This window comes from Oryctolagus cuniculus, chromosome 2 (genome assembly GCF_964237555.1).
Source record: "Oryctolagus cuniculus chromosome 2, mOryCun1.1, whole genome shotgun sequence".
Lineage (NCBI taxonomy): Eukaryota > Metazoa > Chordata > Mammalia > Lagomorpha > Leporidae > Oryctolagus > Oryctolagus cuniculus.
Window position 1 is genome coordinate 134086318 of NC_091433.1, and position 17189 is coordinate 134103506.

Here is a 17189-nt window from a genome sequence, read left to right on the forward strand (position 1 = left end):
TTCCAGTTCACACACCTGTAACAAGATGCTCCATAGGGACACTCCGGCCGGTCATCAGTCTCCTCTTGGCCCGTAACTTGTGCATCTCCATAATCACTATCACCAGGGTGGCTGAAGTGTTGAAAATGAACAGGATTCTTCCTACATGGGTGATAAATAATGTGTCAGAAAAAATAATTCATGAACAGTCTAGCTTTTCTGTGGATACAGCAGGAAACCAAGCAATACAGATTTGATTATATAGAAAATGAACCAATGTGCAACCCTGTTAAAAACAAAGTTGATGGTGCGGGCATTGTGGTGAAGCAGGTAAAGCTGCCACCTGCAATGCTGGTACCCCATTATGGCACCAGTTCCAGTCCTGGCTGCTCCACTTCCGATTCAGCTTCCAGCTAATTCACCTGAGAAAGCAGCGAATGATGGCACAAAAATGCTTGTGCCATCCACCCTGCTATCCACGTGGGAAACCCAGAAGAAACTCCTGGCTCCTGGATTCTGCCTCGCTCCACTTTGGCCATTATGACCACTTGGGGAGTGAAACAGCAGACAGGATCTCTCTCTCTCCCCCTCTCTCTGTAACTCTTCCCAATAAATAAATAAATCTTTATAATAAAAAAAGTTAATGACATCTACTCAGTACAGGACTATCATGGTAACATAACAAATTCTTGGTGTCATGTGGTAGGCTATGAATATCAACAGACACTTTGAAAACGTTATATAGGACACATACATATATGAGTGTATAATATAAATATCATAATCATATACAACTTTTAAAGGCTATTTAAAAAAAGTGAGCATACCAATGTACTCTTTGCTTGTAGAGAATGTTATTAACATTCTAGAAAGTCTCCATGTACCCCAGTCCAATCATGAGTCTCATCTTTTAAAAAAAATTGTTTTATTTATATAAGGTGAACAAATTTCATGTATTTCATATATACAGATTTAGGAGCACAGTGATACTTCCAACCCTCCCTTCCTTTCTTATTCTTTCTTTTAATTTTTTTTTCTTTTTCAGGCAGAGTGGACAGAGAGAGAGAGAGACAGAGAGAAAGGTCTTCCTTTACTGTTGGTTCACCCTCCAATGACCACTGCGGCCAGTGCGCTGCGGCCAGCACACCACGCTGATCCGAAGCCAAGAGCCAGGTGCTTCTCCTGGTCTCCCACGCGGGTGCAGGACCCAAGGACCTGGGCCATCCTCCACTTCACTCCCGGGCCACAGCAGAGAGCTGGACTGGAAGAGGGGCAACCGGGACAGAATCCGGCGCCCCGACCGGGACTAGAACCCGGTGTGCCAGTGCCACAGGTGGAGGATTAGCTTATTGAGCCACGGCACCGGCCTCTTTTAATTTTCACAATAACATACTTTCAGTTTATTTTATAGTTATAAGCTTAACCCTCCACTAAGTAAAGAATTCAACAAATAGTAAATGGGAAAAAGAAAAAAAACACCGTTTCTCAACAGCAGAGACAAGGGTTGTAAAAATAATCAAATATCAAAATGTCAATTTCACTCATACACATCACATTTTTTGTACTTTATTAGTTACCACAGATCAGGGAAAACATATTTGTCTCTTTGGGACTGGCTTATTTCACTAAATAGTTTCTTTTTTTTTTCTTCTTCTTCTTTTTGACAGGCAGAGTGGACAGTGAGAGACAGACAGAGAGAAAGGTCTTCCTTTTGCCATTGGTTCACCCGCAATGGCCGCCGCAACTGGCGTGCTGTGGCTGGCGCACCACGCTGATCCGAAGCCAGGAGCCAGGTGCTTCTCCTGGTCTCCCATGCAGTTGCAGGACCCAAGCACTTGGCCATCTTCCACTGCACTCCTGGGCCACAGCAGAGAGCTGGACAGGAAGAGGAGTGACCGGGACAGAATCCGGCCCTAAATAGTTTCTAGTTGCATTCATTTTGTTATGACAGACAGGATTTCATTCTTTTTTATAGCTGAGTAATCCCACCTTACCTAACTCAAAGGTAACTAACTATCCTGCTTCTACAAGCATGTCTCACACTTTGTGGTTTTAGGACTCTTTTACACTCTTAAAAATTATTAAACTCCTGGCCGGCGCCATGGCTCAATAGGCTAATCCTCTGCCTGTGGCGCCGGCACCTCGGGGTTCTAGTCCCGGTCAGGGCGCTGGATTCTGTCCAGGTTGCCCCTCTTTCGGTCCAGCTCTCTGCTATGGCCCGGGAGTGCAGTGGAGGATGGCCCAAGTCGTTGGGCCCTGCACCTGCAAGGGAGACCAGGAGAAGCACCTGGCTCCTGGCTTCGGATCGCCAGCCGCAGCAGCCATTGGAGGGTGAACCAACGGCAAAAGGAAGACCTTTCTCTCTGTCTCTCTCTCTCTTTCACTGTCCACTCTGCCTGTCAAAAAATAAAAAAATAAAATAAAATAAAAATTATTAAACTGAGCGTTTTTGTTTATGTGGATCATTTATGCTAATCAATATTAAATATCAGATAATATAAAAATACATGACTTAAAATAACAATGATAAACTCTTTAAATGTATCATAAATAATATGTCAGCATTTCCTAAGAAAAAAAATCATGAAGATGTTTTATACTGTGAAGATTTCTTTAATGTCTGGCTTAAGAGAGGCATCTGGCTTCTCATATCTGCTTCTGCATTCAATCATTTACAATAACAAGTCATATGGCCTCTGGGAAACTACTGCTCAATGCAAATGAGAGAATAACAGAGAAAAAGGCACACACATAAAAGCTTTAATAGCATTATAAAAACAGTTCTAACCTAACACATTTCCTAAAAGTGTTCTGGAGACTTCCAGGGGTGTCCTGATTATAAATAAAGAAGTAATGATATAAAGCAGTTGGTCAAAGAGTCTGACTTTTTTATGTTTATATAATTAACGCATGCCACTACATGCAGCAATAGTACATTTTTATTAACATGTATTATTCCTTTTTATAAAGCCGTGATAATTTATCCATTCTACTGCTGATGAACTTTTAACTTTATTCCAGCTGTTGACTTTCATGAATAAGAAACTTAACAAACAACAACAAAACAAACAATTCAGTTAAGAAATGGGCAAAGGATGAACAGGCATTTTTCAAGAGAGGAAATTCAAATGTCCAATAGACACTTGAGAAAATGATCAGAATCACTAGCCATCAGGGAAATGCAAATCAAAACCACAAAGAGGTTTCACCTCACTCCAGTTAGAATGGCCCACATACAGAAATCAACAAATGACAAATGCTGGCAAAGATGTAGGAAAAAAGGTACTCTGATACTTTGTTGGTGGGAAGATAAACTGGTGCAACCACTGCGGAAGACAGTATGGAGATAGAGATACCTCAGAAATCTGCATATAGAGCTACCATATGATCCAGCCATCCCACTCCTGGGAATTTACCCAAACCAAACGCAGTCACGAAAGACTTATGTGTACCCCCATGATCACTGCAGCTTCACAACAGCCAAGATATGGAATCAAGCCAGATGTCCATCAGCTGATGACTAGATAAAGAAATTATGGTATATATACACTGTGGAGTAAAATAATGAAATTCTCTGTAAAAGGATTTCATAAAAATGAAATCTTCTCTTTCACAATAAGATGATTGCAACTGGAAACCATTATGCTTAATGAAATAAGCCAGTCCAAAATAGACAGATATCATATGTTTTCCCTGATCAAAGGCAATGAAAAGAGTACCTGAAATATAATGTTGAAGTGAAATAGACATTTTGAGAATCAGTGACGGTTTATAGCCCTTGTCTCCTTCATTGAGGAACAGTATTTTGTTTTGCTGTGTTTTGTTTTCTCTTCATACTATTTGTTGAAATCTTTTACTTAGGGTAGCATTAACTATACAAGCATTAAGTGGACTAAAAAAAAAAAAAATCACTGTAGGGGCCAGCACTGTGGCTCACTTGGTTAATCCTCCGCCTGCAGCGCTGGCATCCCATATGGGTGCCAGGTTCTAGTCCCTGTTGCTCCTCTTCCAGTCCAGCTCTCTGCTGTGGCCCAGAAGGGCAGTGGAGGATGGCCCAAGTGCTTGGGCCCCTGTACCTGCATGGGAGACGAGGAGAAGCACCTGGCTCCTGGCTTCTGATTGGCGCAGCACGCCTGCTATAGCGGCCATTTGGGGGGTGAACCAACAGAAGGAAGACCTTTCTCTCTGTCTGTCTCTCTCTCTCTCTCTCACTGTCTAATTCTATCTGTCAAATAAATTTTAAAAAATTTTAATAAAAAAAATCACTGTAAAAATTAAGAGTGGGAATACAAGAGGGAGGGAAAGAAAGGTTAGAGCATGGGTGAGGGGATAATGCCACTATGTTCCTGTCACAATATAAAGGAAATATATGAAACTTGTATAACTTAAATAAAATATAATTAAAATATAATTTTTTTAAAAAATAGAAACACTAGGGTGTGTTTGAATGAGGATGACAATGATCCAGGAAAGATGTTTTCTGCTAGTAGAATAAATCTACTGGAACACTAAAAAACAACAAATTTGTTTCATAAATGTGTTGTTTAGATTTTTTAAAGATTTACTTATTTGGAAAGGTGACAGAGAGAGAGAGAGAGAGAGAGAGAGGGAGATTCACAGATTTTCCCATCCACTGGTTCACTCCTCAAATGGCTGCAATGCCTGGGGCTGGCCCAGGCTGAAGTCAGGATCCTGAAACTCCAACCGGGTTTCCCATGTGGGTGGCAGGGGCTCAAGTACATGGGCCATAATCATCTGTTTCCCCAGGCACATAAGCAGGGAGCCGATTCAGAAGCAGAGGAGCCAGGACTTGAACCAGCACTCGTATATAGGATGCCCACACTGTAAGTGGCAACCTAACCCACTGTGCCATAGTACCCTCACCAGCTGTTGAATTTTATCAAAGAATTTTCTCTATCGAGATAATCACTATGATTTTTTAACTGTATTATAAACTGAACTGTATCCCCTCAAAATTCTTATGTTGAAGTTCTATTCCCCAAGGGAATAGATGGAGCCTGTAAAAAGATAATTAAGGTTAATTAAGTTTAATAAGGTATCCTTATTAGATGGAGACATCAGAGATGTGTGAGCACACACAGAAGGCCAAATAAGGACATCGTGAGGATGCAGTCATTCATAAGAGACAAGAGGTCTCAGAAGAAATCAAACTTGGTGACACCTTTATCTAAGACAGGAATGGGGAACCTTTTTCATATCAGGGGCCATTTGGATATTTATAACATCATTCATGGGCCATACAAATTATCAACTTAAAAACTGAATTCCAAATCCTGCCTCCAGTTGTCTTGGCAAGGCCAGACCAAATGATTTCACAGGTCTCAGATGGCCTGGGAGCTGGATGTTCCCCACCCATGAGCTAAGACCTCCAGACTCCAGAACTGTGAGAAAGTTTCCATTGTTTAAGTCTCCCAACCTAGACTGGCATTTTGGTATAGCAGCTTTAGCAAACTAATACAAAAACCAAATAGGATTTTTCAAAATCCAAAGTAACAGAAGATTATTTGCTTGTATTTGACAAGTTTTTATATTATATCCTAGATGGAGAATGAAACCCATTGAAAATAGACAAACTGTGTGAAAATGCATAGAAATGTTGAAATTGAAAATATTTAAGTACTAAAATAGTAATACATTAAAAATACTATGAACCTGAAATAAAGAGAAGATTTGATGTAAATACACTATTGCATAGAGGACATCAAACTACTGGAATGCATTGTTATTGAGTTTAACAGGCTGGGTGGGAAAGAATTATCTTAAAATAGGGCTATGTAGTTAAATACCAGCTACTATAAACATTATAGATGAAACTCTAGTCTAAAACTAAGTGGTTATAATTGAAAGTCACAAGATATGAAATTAAATAGATATGAAATTAAAACATAGTATAATGTATTAAAATGCAGGAAGCATGTGAGAAACCAATGAACCCAGGAAATACATTCTCAGTTATTTTAGAGGGTACCATGGTGATCCAAAGAGTAACAGGAAGAATAAAGAAAAATGTACACACACAATAAGATACCTTAACTCTCTCTCTCTCTCACTGTCTAACTCTGCCTGTCCAAAAAAAAAAAAAAAAAAAAAAAAAAAAAGATACCTAAACTCAACCTGAAATGTACCTTAATAGTTAGGCCGTACACAACTATTTATTAAGCCATTTCTCTGACATAAAGACATTAAATAAGTAGATATTTAAGTCTGAGTGAATTTCAAGTCTGGATTCCTAAGTATTCAGGTCCTTCCATCTATCAGCATGTCTACTTATAAAATATTTAATTCCCTATTCTATCTTAAAAGCCTCTGGGGGCTGCTGCTGTGGCATAGTGGGTTAGGCATCTGCCTGCAGCACCAGCATCCCATATGGGTGCTGGTTCTAATCCCGGCTGTTCCACTTCTGATCCAGCTCTCTGCTATGGCCTGGGAAAGCAGTAGAGGATGGCCTGGGTGCTTGGGCCCCTGCACCTGCGTGGGAGACCCAGAAGAAGCTCCTGGATCCTGGCTTCAGATCAGCACAGTTCCAGCCATTGCGGCTTTTTGGGGAGTGAACAAACAGATGAAAGACACCTTCCTTCCTCCTTCCCTCCCTCCCTCCCTCTGGCAGGATTGGCTAGAATGAACACTGAGAAACTGCAAACCAATAGAAATATAGTAAAGGCCAATGGGTTTTTATGAGGTTTTTAATACACTATACCTAATACCTATATAGATAGCCACATGCTGTTCAAATAAAGAAATTGTTTGCCACCCATAACTTCATTTTACCTGTAGCAGTTTGCCCCATACATGCAGGATGTCCTCTTGACTTTGTTTTCATCAGAACCTTCTGGAACTGAGTCAGCAGCCTTTGCATGCAAAGTTTCAGGACTGGTGGGAGCCGAGCCAGATTCAGGATGAGGTCCTGCAGACTCAACAGGGAATGATTTGTCTTGAGCTGGATAGCTTTCAGAACCACCTATTGCCTGGTCTTCTTTATCTGCTGTTTCTTTAGTGGTGAGTTTATGTTCAGAAACCTCACCAAGCTCTTCTATTGGAGTTTCGTCTCTCTGTGCAATAGTCTTCATGTTATTCATCTCTGTGCTACTTAATGTGACTGCAGAAAATATTTGTGGTCTTTCCTATAAGTCAAATTATAAAAATCAGAAATAAATGAAACATATTAAAAAGAAATATAAAAATTTAAGCATAAAAGGATGAAACAACAACATGCATGAAATATATATATTTGAAAAACTTAAGTTTCACATTTTAAAGTTACTAAAAATAGCAATATGTTCTATGGCTCTACTTTAATAATTTTAAAACAATCTGCAGAATAGTTCTTAAATGTCACTATTAAACAACATGTCATTCTCTTCACAAGTAAGCACTGTCCTTATAATTTCCAATAAGTTACTGTAATACATTGTTTCTACCATCTAAATATCATGATTTTCCCTGCTGAATGATAAAATTGTTCTACCCTCACAGAAATATTTGAAGGAAGCTATGTCATCACTAGGTCAGAAAAAATGATTCCTTTTCAAATGATCTGAACAAAAATTTTATTTTAACCAGTTTTAAGGTGCTTTGAACCAATTAAACATTCCCTCTAGCACTACAGGACCTTTTTGGTTTGTACGTACAACAAACACAAAGAATAAGCCTAGTCTTGTTAAAAATGACCTCTTGATTACATGTACTTCCTGTGGAGCAGACACACTGCTCAGATAAATTCCATCCCCCCTGGTAATCATCTGCCATGCAATGATAACACAGCAGATACACATGAATGTTTACTCTCATTTATAACAAAGGACACATGTGCCCTGCTTGCCATCTGGAGAAAGCTCATTTTGATGTTACTTTATATCTAATAGCCAAAATTTCTTAGTGTGATATCATTAGAATAGCTTCTTTAGGAATAATTATATATATATATGTTTTAATATTTTTTGTTTGTTTTAAAGAAACACATATGTAACCTTACAGTGCTATCCGAACTGACTAATGACCTTGTAAAAGAAACGTAGGCCTTATCATTGTTCTGAGGAGTAACAGACACCTACAGGGAAAGTAATTACTTGGTTATCTCTCGTAGTTGACGCTGGTCTGATGCCACACATGCCATAATCTTCTAAACATGCACGCTGCTTCCAAACTGCCCAACAACATCCTGATTGCATCCCTTTCACTACAGACAAGTTTGCACGTGCCAACAATCCACCCCTCCACTCATCAGTCCCACTGAACAGCTCTCCTCAATTTTTAATTTGTCCCTGTTCAGATAGTAAAGGGATGGGTCAGTAAATCCACTGGCTATGCAGATGTTCAATAAAATGCCAGTCTCATTCATACAGGCATTTCTAAATTCCACAAGTAATTCTCTTGGAACACCATTCTTCTCTTGATTTCAGAAAGGGTGGAAGTAACCTTTCCCCACAAACACTCTACTCCCCTAAACCTTAAACTTTCTAGCTTCTCAGTTCTCTTTCTATGAAGCCTAGGGCTAGGATGGTGAACATTTCTCATACCTTTTAATATGCCCTGCAGTGAAAGGGCTTCATTTCAAACAAGGGATATTTACAGTTAGTGCTTTTGTACCCAGCTTTGCGCCTCAGTAGCACTTTGGGGATAATGGGGGCAAGAACCCACTCAATATCCCATCACATTTATAACAGAAAAAGGAAAAAACATTTATAATAGGAAAAAATACAACTAGGGAAGTGGTTAAATATATCAGAATTGATTCTTACTATGAAACACCATGCAGACATTAAAATAATAATGACATCCACAGATAACTGTAACCAAATAAGAATGATACAGACACTATGATGCCACCTCCGCAAAAATAAAATCCTTATATGTCTATGTGTATACATTACTTGTGTAAATAAATCTAAATGAAAACATTTAGAATATAAACCAAAATAGTAATAAGGCAGCAGGATCAAATGATGAAACAAATTGAGGCTTTACTCTTCACACACTTCTGAACATTATTTTCACAATAAGCATGTATTATTTTGCCATATAAGAAATGAAAAACCAAAGAAATGAAATATAATAAACGAAATGTGGGGCCAACACTGTGGCATATTGGGTTAAGCTGTTGCCTGCAGCACCAGCATCCCACATGGGCATCAATTCGAGTCCCAGATGCTCTACTTCTGATCCAACTCCCTGCTAATGTGTCTGGGGAAACAATGGAGGATGGCCCAAGTGCTTGTACCCCTGCACCCACATGAGAGACCCAGAAGAAGCTCCTGGTTTCTGGCTTTGGCCTGGCCTAGCCCTGGCCATTGTAGTCATTTGAGCAGTAACCAACAAATGAAAGACCTCTCTCTCTCTCTCTTTCCTCTCCCTCTCTCCCTCTCTCTCTCTTTGTAATCTGCCTTTTCAAATAAATCTTAAAAAAAAATGGAACATGGGGCTGGCACCGCGGCTCACTAGGCTAATCCTCCGCCTGCGGTGCCGGCACCCTGGGTTCTAGTCCAGGTTGGGGTGCCAGATTCTGTCCCGGTTGCCCCTCTTCCAGGCCAGCTCTCTACTGTGGCCCGGGAAGGCAGTGGAGGATGGCCCAGGTGCTCGGGCTTTGCACCCGCATGGGAGACCAGGAGGAAGTACCTGGCTCCTGGCTTTGGATCGGCGCAGTGCCGGCTGTAATGGCCATTTGGGGGATGAAACCAACAGAAGGAAGACCTTTCTCTCTGTCTCTCTCACTGTCTAACTCCTGCCTGTCCAAAAAAAAAAAAAAAAAATGAACGTGTAGCATCATATTTCAACCCCCTCTATTTCTATGAAATATAAAGAAAGATTTTATTTATTACAAAAATTTGAACATCTTCACAAGGAGTACATTTAACACGTTAATTTATTCTAAAACAGAACAGAATGTTAGTCAAATACTATGGATCAGGGGTTCTCAAATATACTTTGGGAGGCACAAAAGCTAAAATTCATAATGTTCTTTATGGAGTGCCATAAAATATTAATATACAGTGGAACTTAGCATTCAAGAATTTAACATTCATGGTTTCAATTATTTATAAATGATCCCAAAAATCCATTACATGTAGTCATTTCTAAGTTTGAGGAGACATAAATTTGTACTGTGCCAATTTCAAAGTTCATGAACTACAGCAAGTCACCACCTGACAATAAATTAAGAAAAAAAAGTGAGGGAACAGGAAAGATGGAAGATACTCTGTATTTGGAAGCAACAGGAGAAATACAGAGAGCCCTATTTTTCCTAAACGTCCCACATCAGCTTACTAGATTAGATGACAATGTAAAGGATTAAGTGTGGAAGGATGGAGACTCATGCTTCAGAGACTAGATCCTCTACAATGTAAAATACATGTTAGAGACCTCATGGACTGGGGATAAGACCTCATTCAACTCGGAGCCAGTGGAAGATGTGCTTAGAAGTGGTTGGTGTGTACTAGTAAGGCTATTAAAATAGCCCATTAGTCTGTGCACCAAGGCAATCCCTGCCCTTCAACCATCTCAAGTTTTAATGTACTACAAAAGACAGGAAAAAGAACCTCTCCCTAATACAAGTTTGGTGAGGTAATGTGCTGCTGCTTCCAGGACACCCTTGGCAAGACAGTCTGGGCTGCCTTCAAAGTCCTGCCTCAGTTCCATTAGCACCCATGTGCCAATGACTACTCTGGGCTCCAACTTCTTCCTGAGCTTCACACTCCTACATTCAGTGAGTAGTGAACACGCATCTCAGTTCAAAATGTCAAAAACCGAAATCCTACCTCTGTATTCTCTACTACACTTTTCTGTCAACAGAATTTACCCATTAGCCTAGCTAGAAATTTGAAAACCTATCCTTCAGTCTCTTTCCCTTAACTCTTCCCAGACCTAAGCAACAAGTCATACAGTTGTGCTTCCTAAACAGTTTTAACTCAGTGCCTTCTCATCATCCTTAAAGTCCCTGCCCTAGCTCAGTCTCTGAATTCCTTGATTGCATTAATGCCATAATCTCCTTCAGCTCTCAGTCTTGCTCTCTTTGAATCTCTCCTCTAGAGAACTGCCAGAATTACCTCTGTGCCAGAAAACATTTCAAGGTCTGGCCACTGACAAACTGGTTCCCACCGCAGGCTACACTCTCAACTCACAATGCTTGCCCTACTTTGCACCAAGAATTCTAAGAATCCTAATTCTCAGCATAGTGTTTGTATCCCCTTTGCTCTTATACCTGCTGTCCAATCTACCTGGGCCTGGTAACTCTCTGAACAAAAGAACACAGCAGAAACAACACTATGCCAGTTCTAGTCCTAGGCCTTAACAAATCTGACAGCTTCTACTTTCAACCCCTTGGCATCAAGCTGCCAAGTAAAGAAGCTCAGTCTGTACTACTTAATTTTAAGTGGATGAAGGTAGGCCCAGCCAATCCCTAGTCACCTCATCAACCTTCCTATGGCATGATTCATGTGAGTAAAGCCATTTTTAAGGCTCCAGGCTCAGCTGGGACCCAGTCGAACACAGTACAGCTGAAAACAAAAGCATAAAGCATATCATAAAAGAATGGCCCAACTGACTGCGGTCAATCCATGCACTTAAAAACTAAATAATTGTGGGGCTGGCACTGTGGTATAGCAGATAGTCACCACCTGCAGTGCCGGCATCCCACATGGCCACTGGTTCGAGTCCCAGCTGCTCCACTTCCGATCCAGCTCTCTGCTATGGTCTGGGAAGGCAGTAGAAGACAGCCCAAGACCTTGGGCTCCTGCACCCATGTGGGAGACCTAGAAGAAGCACCTAGCTCCTGGCTTCAGATAGGCACAGCTCTGGTCATTGTGGCCATTTGGGGAGTGAACCAGTAGATGGAAGACTTTCTCTCTCTCTCTCTCTCTGTGTCTCTCCTCTCTGTGTAACTCTGCCTTTCAAATAAATAAATAAATCTTTTAAAAAAATCATTGTGTATTAAGCCACTAAGTGCTGGGGAAACTTTGTATCACAGCAATAGACAGCTGATACATTTCTAATCCTATTTTGCCTAAGATGTTTCAGTTGGGCATCCTTCTGAAACATGTTTAAATTAGATAATGTAACAGAAATACCATTGTCTTAGTCCATGCTTTGCTTTTTTCTTTTTTAATTTATGAAGGACAGAAATTTATTCTTCCATAATTCTAAGGTATGGCAAGTTCAAGATCAAGTTGCTGGTGTGCCTCCTCACATGGCAGAACAATGAATGAAAGCAAACTAATCTCTGTAAGTCCTTTTTATATCAGTATTGATCCATTCATGAGTGGAGTCATCATGTTCTACACACTACCATTAGGCCCCACCTCCAAATACTATCGCATTGGGGATTAAATTAGAGCATGAGTTTTTGGAAGGAACACAAATATTCAAACCACAGTTTTGATGTGGTTTGGGGTTGTGCCCCTCTTATTTATGTGCTAGAAGCTTGGTGCCAGTGTGGCTATGATGGGAGGTGTTGAGGTCATTAACAGGAAAGTGATTAGGTCATTGGAAGTGCTCCACTTGGAAAGGATCAATGCAGTTCTGGCAGGACCCTGCTAGAATAGGTTGTTACAAAACAAGCAAGATTGCACATGGGAGACCTAGAAGAAGCTCCTGGCTTCTGCCTTCAGATCAGATAAACCCAGCTCTGGGCATTGCAGCCATTTGGAGAGTGAACCAGCAAACAGAAAGCTGACTCTCTCTCTCTCTTTCTCTATCTGCCTCTGCCTCTCTGTAACTCTCCCTTTCAAATAAATAAATAAATCCTTAAAAAAATTAGCAAAATTGGCCTTTCCCAGGTCTCTGGCTTTCTCTTTTGCCATGTGATCTCTCCTTCTTGCATGAGCTCCCATCATTATGCCATCTGCCATGCTATAATACAGCCAGAAGTCTTCACTAAAGCTAGAAGATGCTGGCACCACGGTCTTGGACCTCTAAAACTGTGAGCTAAATAAACATCTTTTCTTTATTAAGATACTAAGCCTCAGGTATTTTCTTACAGCAACAGAAAATGGACTAATATGCCTAACAACTCTCCTTTTCATCAAAGTTAATCAACTCAAGCACTCTCATTTTACTGCTAAATAAACAATTGCAAAACTGGTAAAAAGTTGCCAAAAGACAAATAAGAACTGACGAAAAAATGGACTGTTTTAGAACAATTACTTTCATGAACAGAAATTATAAAAGTCATAAAACTCTCGCATACAGTCAAATATCTATTGTGGAAAAAATCCATTATACTTCAAACAAAAAGACCTGCATAGTTTGAGATTCAAGCTCCCTTGCAATGTTAACTTGTGCCTCAGTTCCCTCTGAGGTGTTCAATGATGGTGTACCACTAGTCCTCCACTTTGAGGCACATTAAAATTGGGGGAGTTTTAGATTCTACTGATATTTATGCCCAACAGATCAAATGAATCAGAATCTCAGATATAGGCCTAGTACTCACTAGTCACTGTCCCTTCTTCCCTAAGAGAATACAACTGATTCTTCCCAAGTAAATGGACCTAAGCCTACTCTGCAGGCCTAGCAAAAACTGTTCTTAGTCCTTTATCATTGGCAGCCTCCACCCATAGAGTGGAAAGATGGGCCCAGTCTCCATTTTTTTTCTCATGTTCAACTTTTCCCTCTCACTTGCTCTGCACTGTAGCTATCCCTTCAGGATTAGCTGCTCACCAGTGGTACAACTGAAACTGGGCAGGGATGGAGGGTAGGTTTAGAAGACCCCACTTGGGTCTTACGTCTCAGTCCCGCTCTCTGGCCCAGCTTTACCAGAATCCTGAACATTATTATCAAACCTTGAGCCTTGTTTCTCCTGTGCAAGGAGAGAGAAATCTCCCTCATAACCCTTAAGAGAAGGAAGACCAATGGGCCAAGTAGAGCTGAGGCATTCCTAAGACCTGGCTTTAGCACTCCCTTCATGTCATCAAAACCTCATACACACCTTGAATGTCTTGGATCTGTTTACTGCTTCTCTCTACAATCTATCAATTAAGAGCATACTTCTCAAAGTCTTTTTGGTGCTTTCAAACTTTATATGTTGGAATAAATACAGTGAAACATGCATACTACAAATTTTCTTCTGAACAAAATAATTCTCCTCTTAGAAAAAAAAAAAAAGGAAAAGCCAATTGATATGTTCAGAGTTAAGAGAATTCAGTGTATGAGGGCCAAAGTTTACATAAAACAAGTTTATTTTAATGTTTTAATGCCAATATACAAGAGCTAGAAAACACTCTGCTTTCATTTATTAAATCTGACTCCACAAATAGGCAATGGACTTGAGTCTATAATGACTATACCTCACTTCTCTACCTGAAAGTGAAGGTCCAGTAAGAAGGTGGGTCCTCTCCCTGGGAGAAGACGCAGGAGTGAGAGCAGTATATAAAATGAATGACCTTTAGTATAGCTGCCGACATTTCAACCTTTCCAGTACAAACTCCTCTAATACCAATCCTATTCCTTTGGCTCACCCTGAGACTAAAAAGATAGGGACCTTCAAAGCTCAAATCAAGAAAACTGTCTGAACTTTCTGTCCTGGGGCCATCTCTGTCTTTCTCTATTTTCAAATGCATGCAATAAATAGGTCTCAACTTTTTAGAGTTCTCACTGATAAAGTATGCTTAATTTAGGGGCCAGGTCTGTGGTGCAACAGGTTAAGCTAAAGCCTGCAGCACTGGCATCTCATATGAGCACCAGTTCAAATCTTGGTTGTTTCACTTCCAATCCAGCTGCCTGCTAATGTGCCTGGGAAAGCGCCTGAGGATGGCCCAAATCCGGGGCTCCCGTACCCACCTGGGAGACCTGGAAGAAGTTCCTGGCTCCTGACTTTAGCCTGATCCAGCTCTGGTCATTGTGGCTATTTGGGGAATTAATCAACAGATGGAAGATCTTTCTTTCTCTCTCCCTTCCTTCCCTCCCTCTCTGTAACTCTGTCATTCAAATAAATAAATAAATATTTTAAAAGTACATAATTTAAGCAAATCATATTATTGAGTCAGCAAAAACTGAAAGAGCAAAGAGAAGTTGTACAAATACAATAAATTCTCCCAGAAGTGATCCTACAACAGAGTATTAAGAATCATCCCATCATGGGCTGGCACTATGGTGTAGCAGATACAGCCACCACCTGCAATGCCAGCATCTCATATGGGCACCCTGGTCATTGTGGTTATTTGAGGAGTGAACCAGCAGATGGAAGATCTTTGTTTCTCCCTCTCTCTAACTCTTCCAAATAAATAAATAAACCTTTAAAAAAAGATCTATCCCATCATTTGTTCTCCTTCTACTTAGCAAGAAAAAAGTAGTTACAAGCAGTTTCAGAATGATCAATGGAATAAAAGAAGCCAGATTTTCAGAGTGGAGGGACTATACTTGGATCAGAGGTAAGTGGTCTCCATTTTTCTTCTGCCTGAAGAATTCAAAATTTATTAATTTATATTCTATAATGCAAAATCTACAGTAAATATTAGTTTTAGTAAGCCAAAAAAAGGGGGGGCTAGTTTTCATTGTCATAAACTCAATAATAAAAAGCAGTTTTAGTTTTTTCCTGCTGCATACAGCATGTAATTAATTCCGATCTAGGACACTTGACAAAGAAAAGAACCAAATAATGAATTTTTAAAAATCACCTTGGATGAAATGGCAGATTCTTCTTGATCAGCATTTTTGTACTTTTTTCCTGTGTTTTGTTCTGCTAATGTACTTTCTGAATTTCCTGATGAAATCGATCGTTTTCTTCCTTGCTGTGATATATTTACTTGGGTTTTATTTTCACAGATTCCATCTTTCCACTTCCCTGGATTACATTGTTATCTTAAATACACAAAAACATATAGATACACATAAGGAAAAGCATGAGAATTATCTTCTGTATCTTCAAATGTCAATAATCTACACCAAGAAGAGAGATAAAAAGGCAAGTAAAATTAAAGTCCCAGTTAAAGTAATTCCATCTTAGAAACATTTATTTGCAAATCTCAAAAAGAATTAAGAATCACAATGGCCAAGAGCTTTAGCCCTGGAGTTTCCAAGCCAGTACACCTGTGTGGAATCCACCCCTTAACTCATTTTGGTTCATCTCTCTGAACAACACTTTCATCATACAGAAAATGTGAAACTGTAGTAGTTCACAGAGTAAACAGAAGATAACGAAGATGTACAAAGTATTTAGCAGAGTACTTGATAATGTTAGTTTATACATATATTTACATATATATATGGTTTTTAAACTGTAGCACTGAATTTCTCCAACAGAACATCTTATACACAGCTAAGAAATGAACATTACCTGAACTTATTGATCCCCTAACATCCACAGTGAGGAATTTATTTTAAAGACAGATAAGAACACAAACAATCCAAAAGGGAGAATGACCTCCACGGATTTTGTGCATGAAGAAAAAAGTCCCAATAATGATGAAGACTGTGTACTATAAAATCCTAAAGTTCAACACAGTTTGCAAAACTGAATCAATGTGATGTTTTGTTAACAAAGCCATGAATCATGTAATCAAAAAAGAAAAAGGACAGCCTGTCTCATGAAGAAACAAGTCATGGCTAACTGTCCATCTCCTCTATAATAGAAGGCTAGATTCCTGAGGGCAGGGACAGTATATGCATTTTTCTGTTATATCTACTGTTATATCTACAACTGTGCCTAGCACAAAACTGACACTCATGAACATAATCAGAATTTGTCCAAATAGTCCCTTAAGAACCAAGATACAGGTATGTAAAGCAACCTTCAGTCACTACTCTAATCTGCTATAGCAGGGGCTAGCTACCTGTCTGTGTGAGAAGCAGAGGGTAGTTTAAGCCCTGAGACAACATAGTATCTGTCACAACTAGACTCTGTCTCTAACATGAAGGTATCATAGACAATAAGTACATGGGATGGCTGTATCCCAACAAAACTTTATTTACAAACATAGGCAGTGGGCCAAATTTAGTCCATGGATTGCTGAGCCTTATTCTTCTTTAAGATTTATTTATTTCAAAGGAAGATTAATAGGGAGAGAGGGAGGGAAGGAGGGAGGGAGGGAGGAGAGAGAGAATGAATCTTCCATTCACTGTTTTACTCCCAGAATGCCCACAACAACCAGTGCTGGGCCAGGCTCTGTCCTGGTTTCCCACATGGGTGGCAGGGGTCCAGGTACTTGTGCCATCATGCACTATCTTCCACATTAGCAGGAAGCTAGATCAGAAGTAGAGCAGCG

At 39.9% G+C, this 17189-nt stretch overlaps 1 protein-coding gene across 1 annotated transcript in view; it reads right to left on the bottom strand.

The window, feature by feature from the left end:
• Nucleotides 1-17189, bottom strand: part of APLF (aprataxin and PNKP like factor) — a 133113-nt gene that overhangs the window by 44089 nt on the left and 71835 nt on the right. The window contains 4 exon segments of the mRNA XM_002709665.5: nt 16-141; nt 6769-7121; nt 15603-15757; nt 15760-15786. Of these exon segments, the coding sequence (XP_002709711.2) occupies nt 16-141; nt 6769-7121; nt 15603-15757; nt 15760-15786 (661 nt within the window).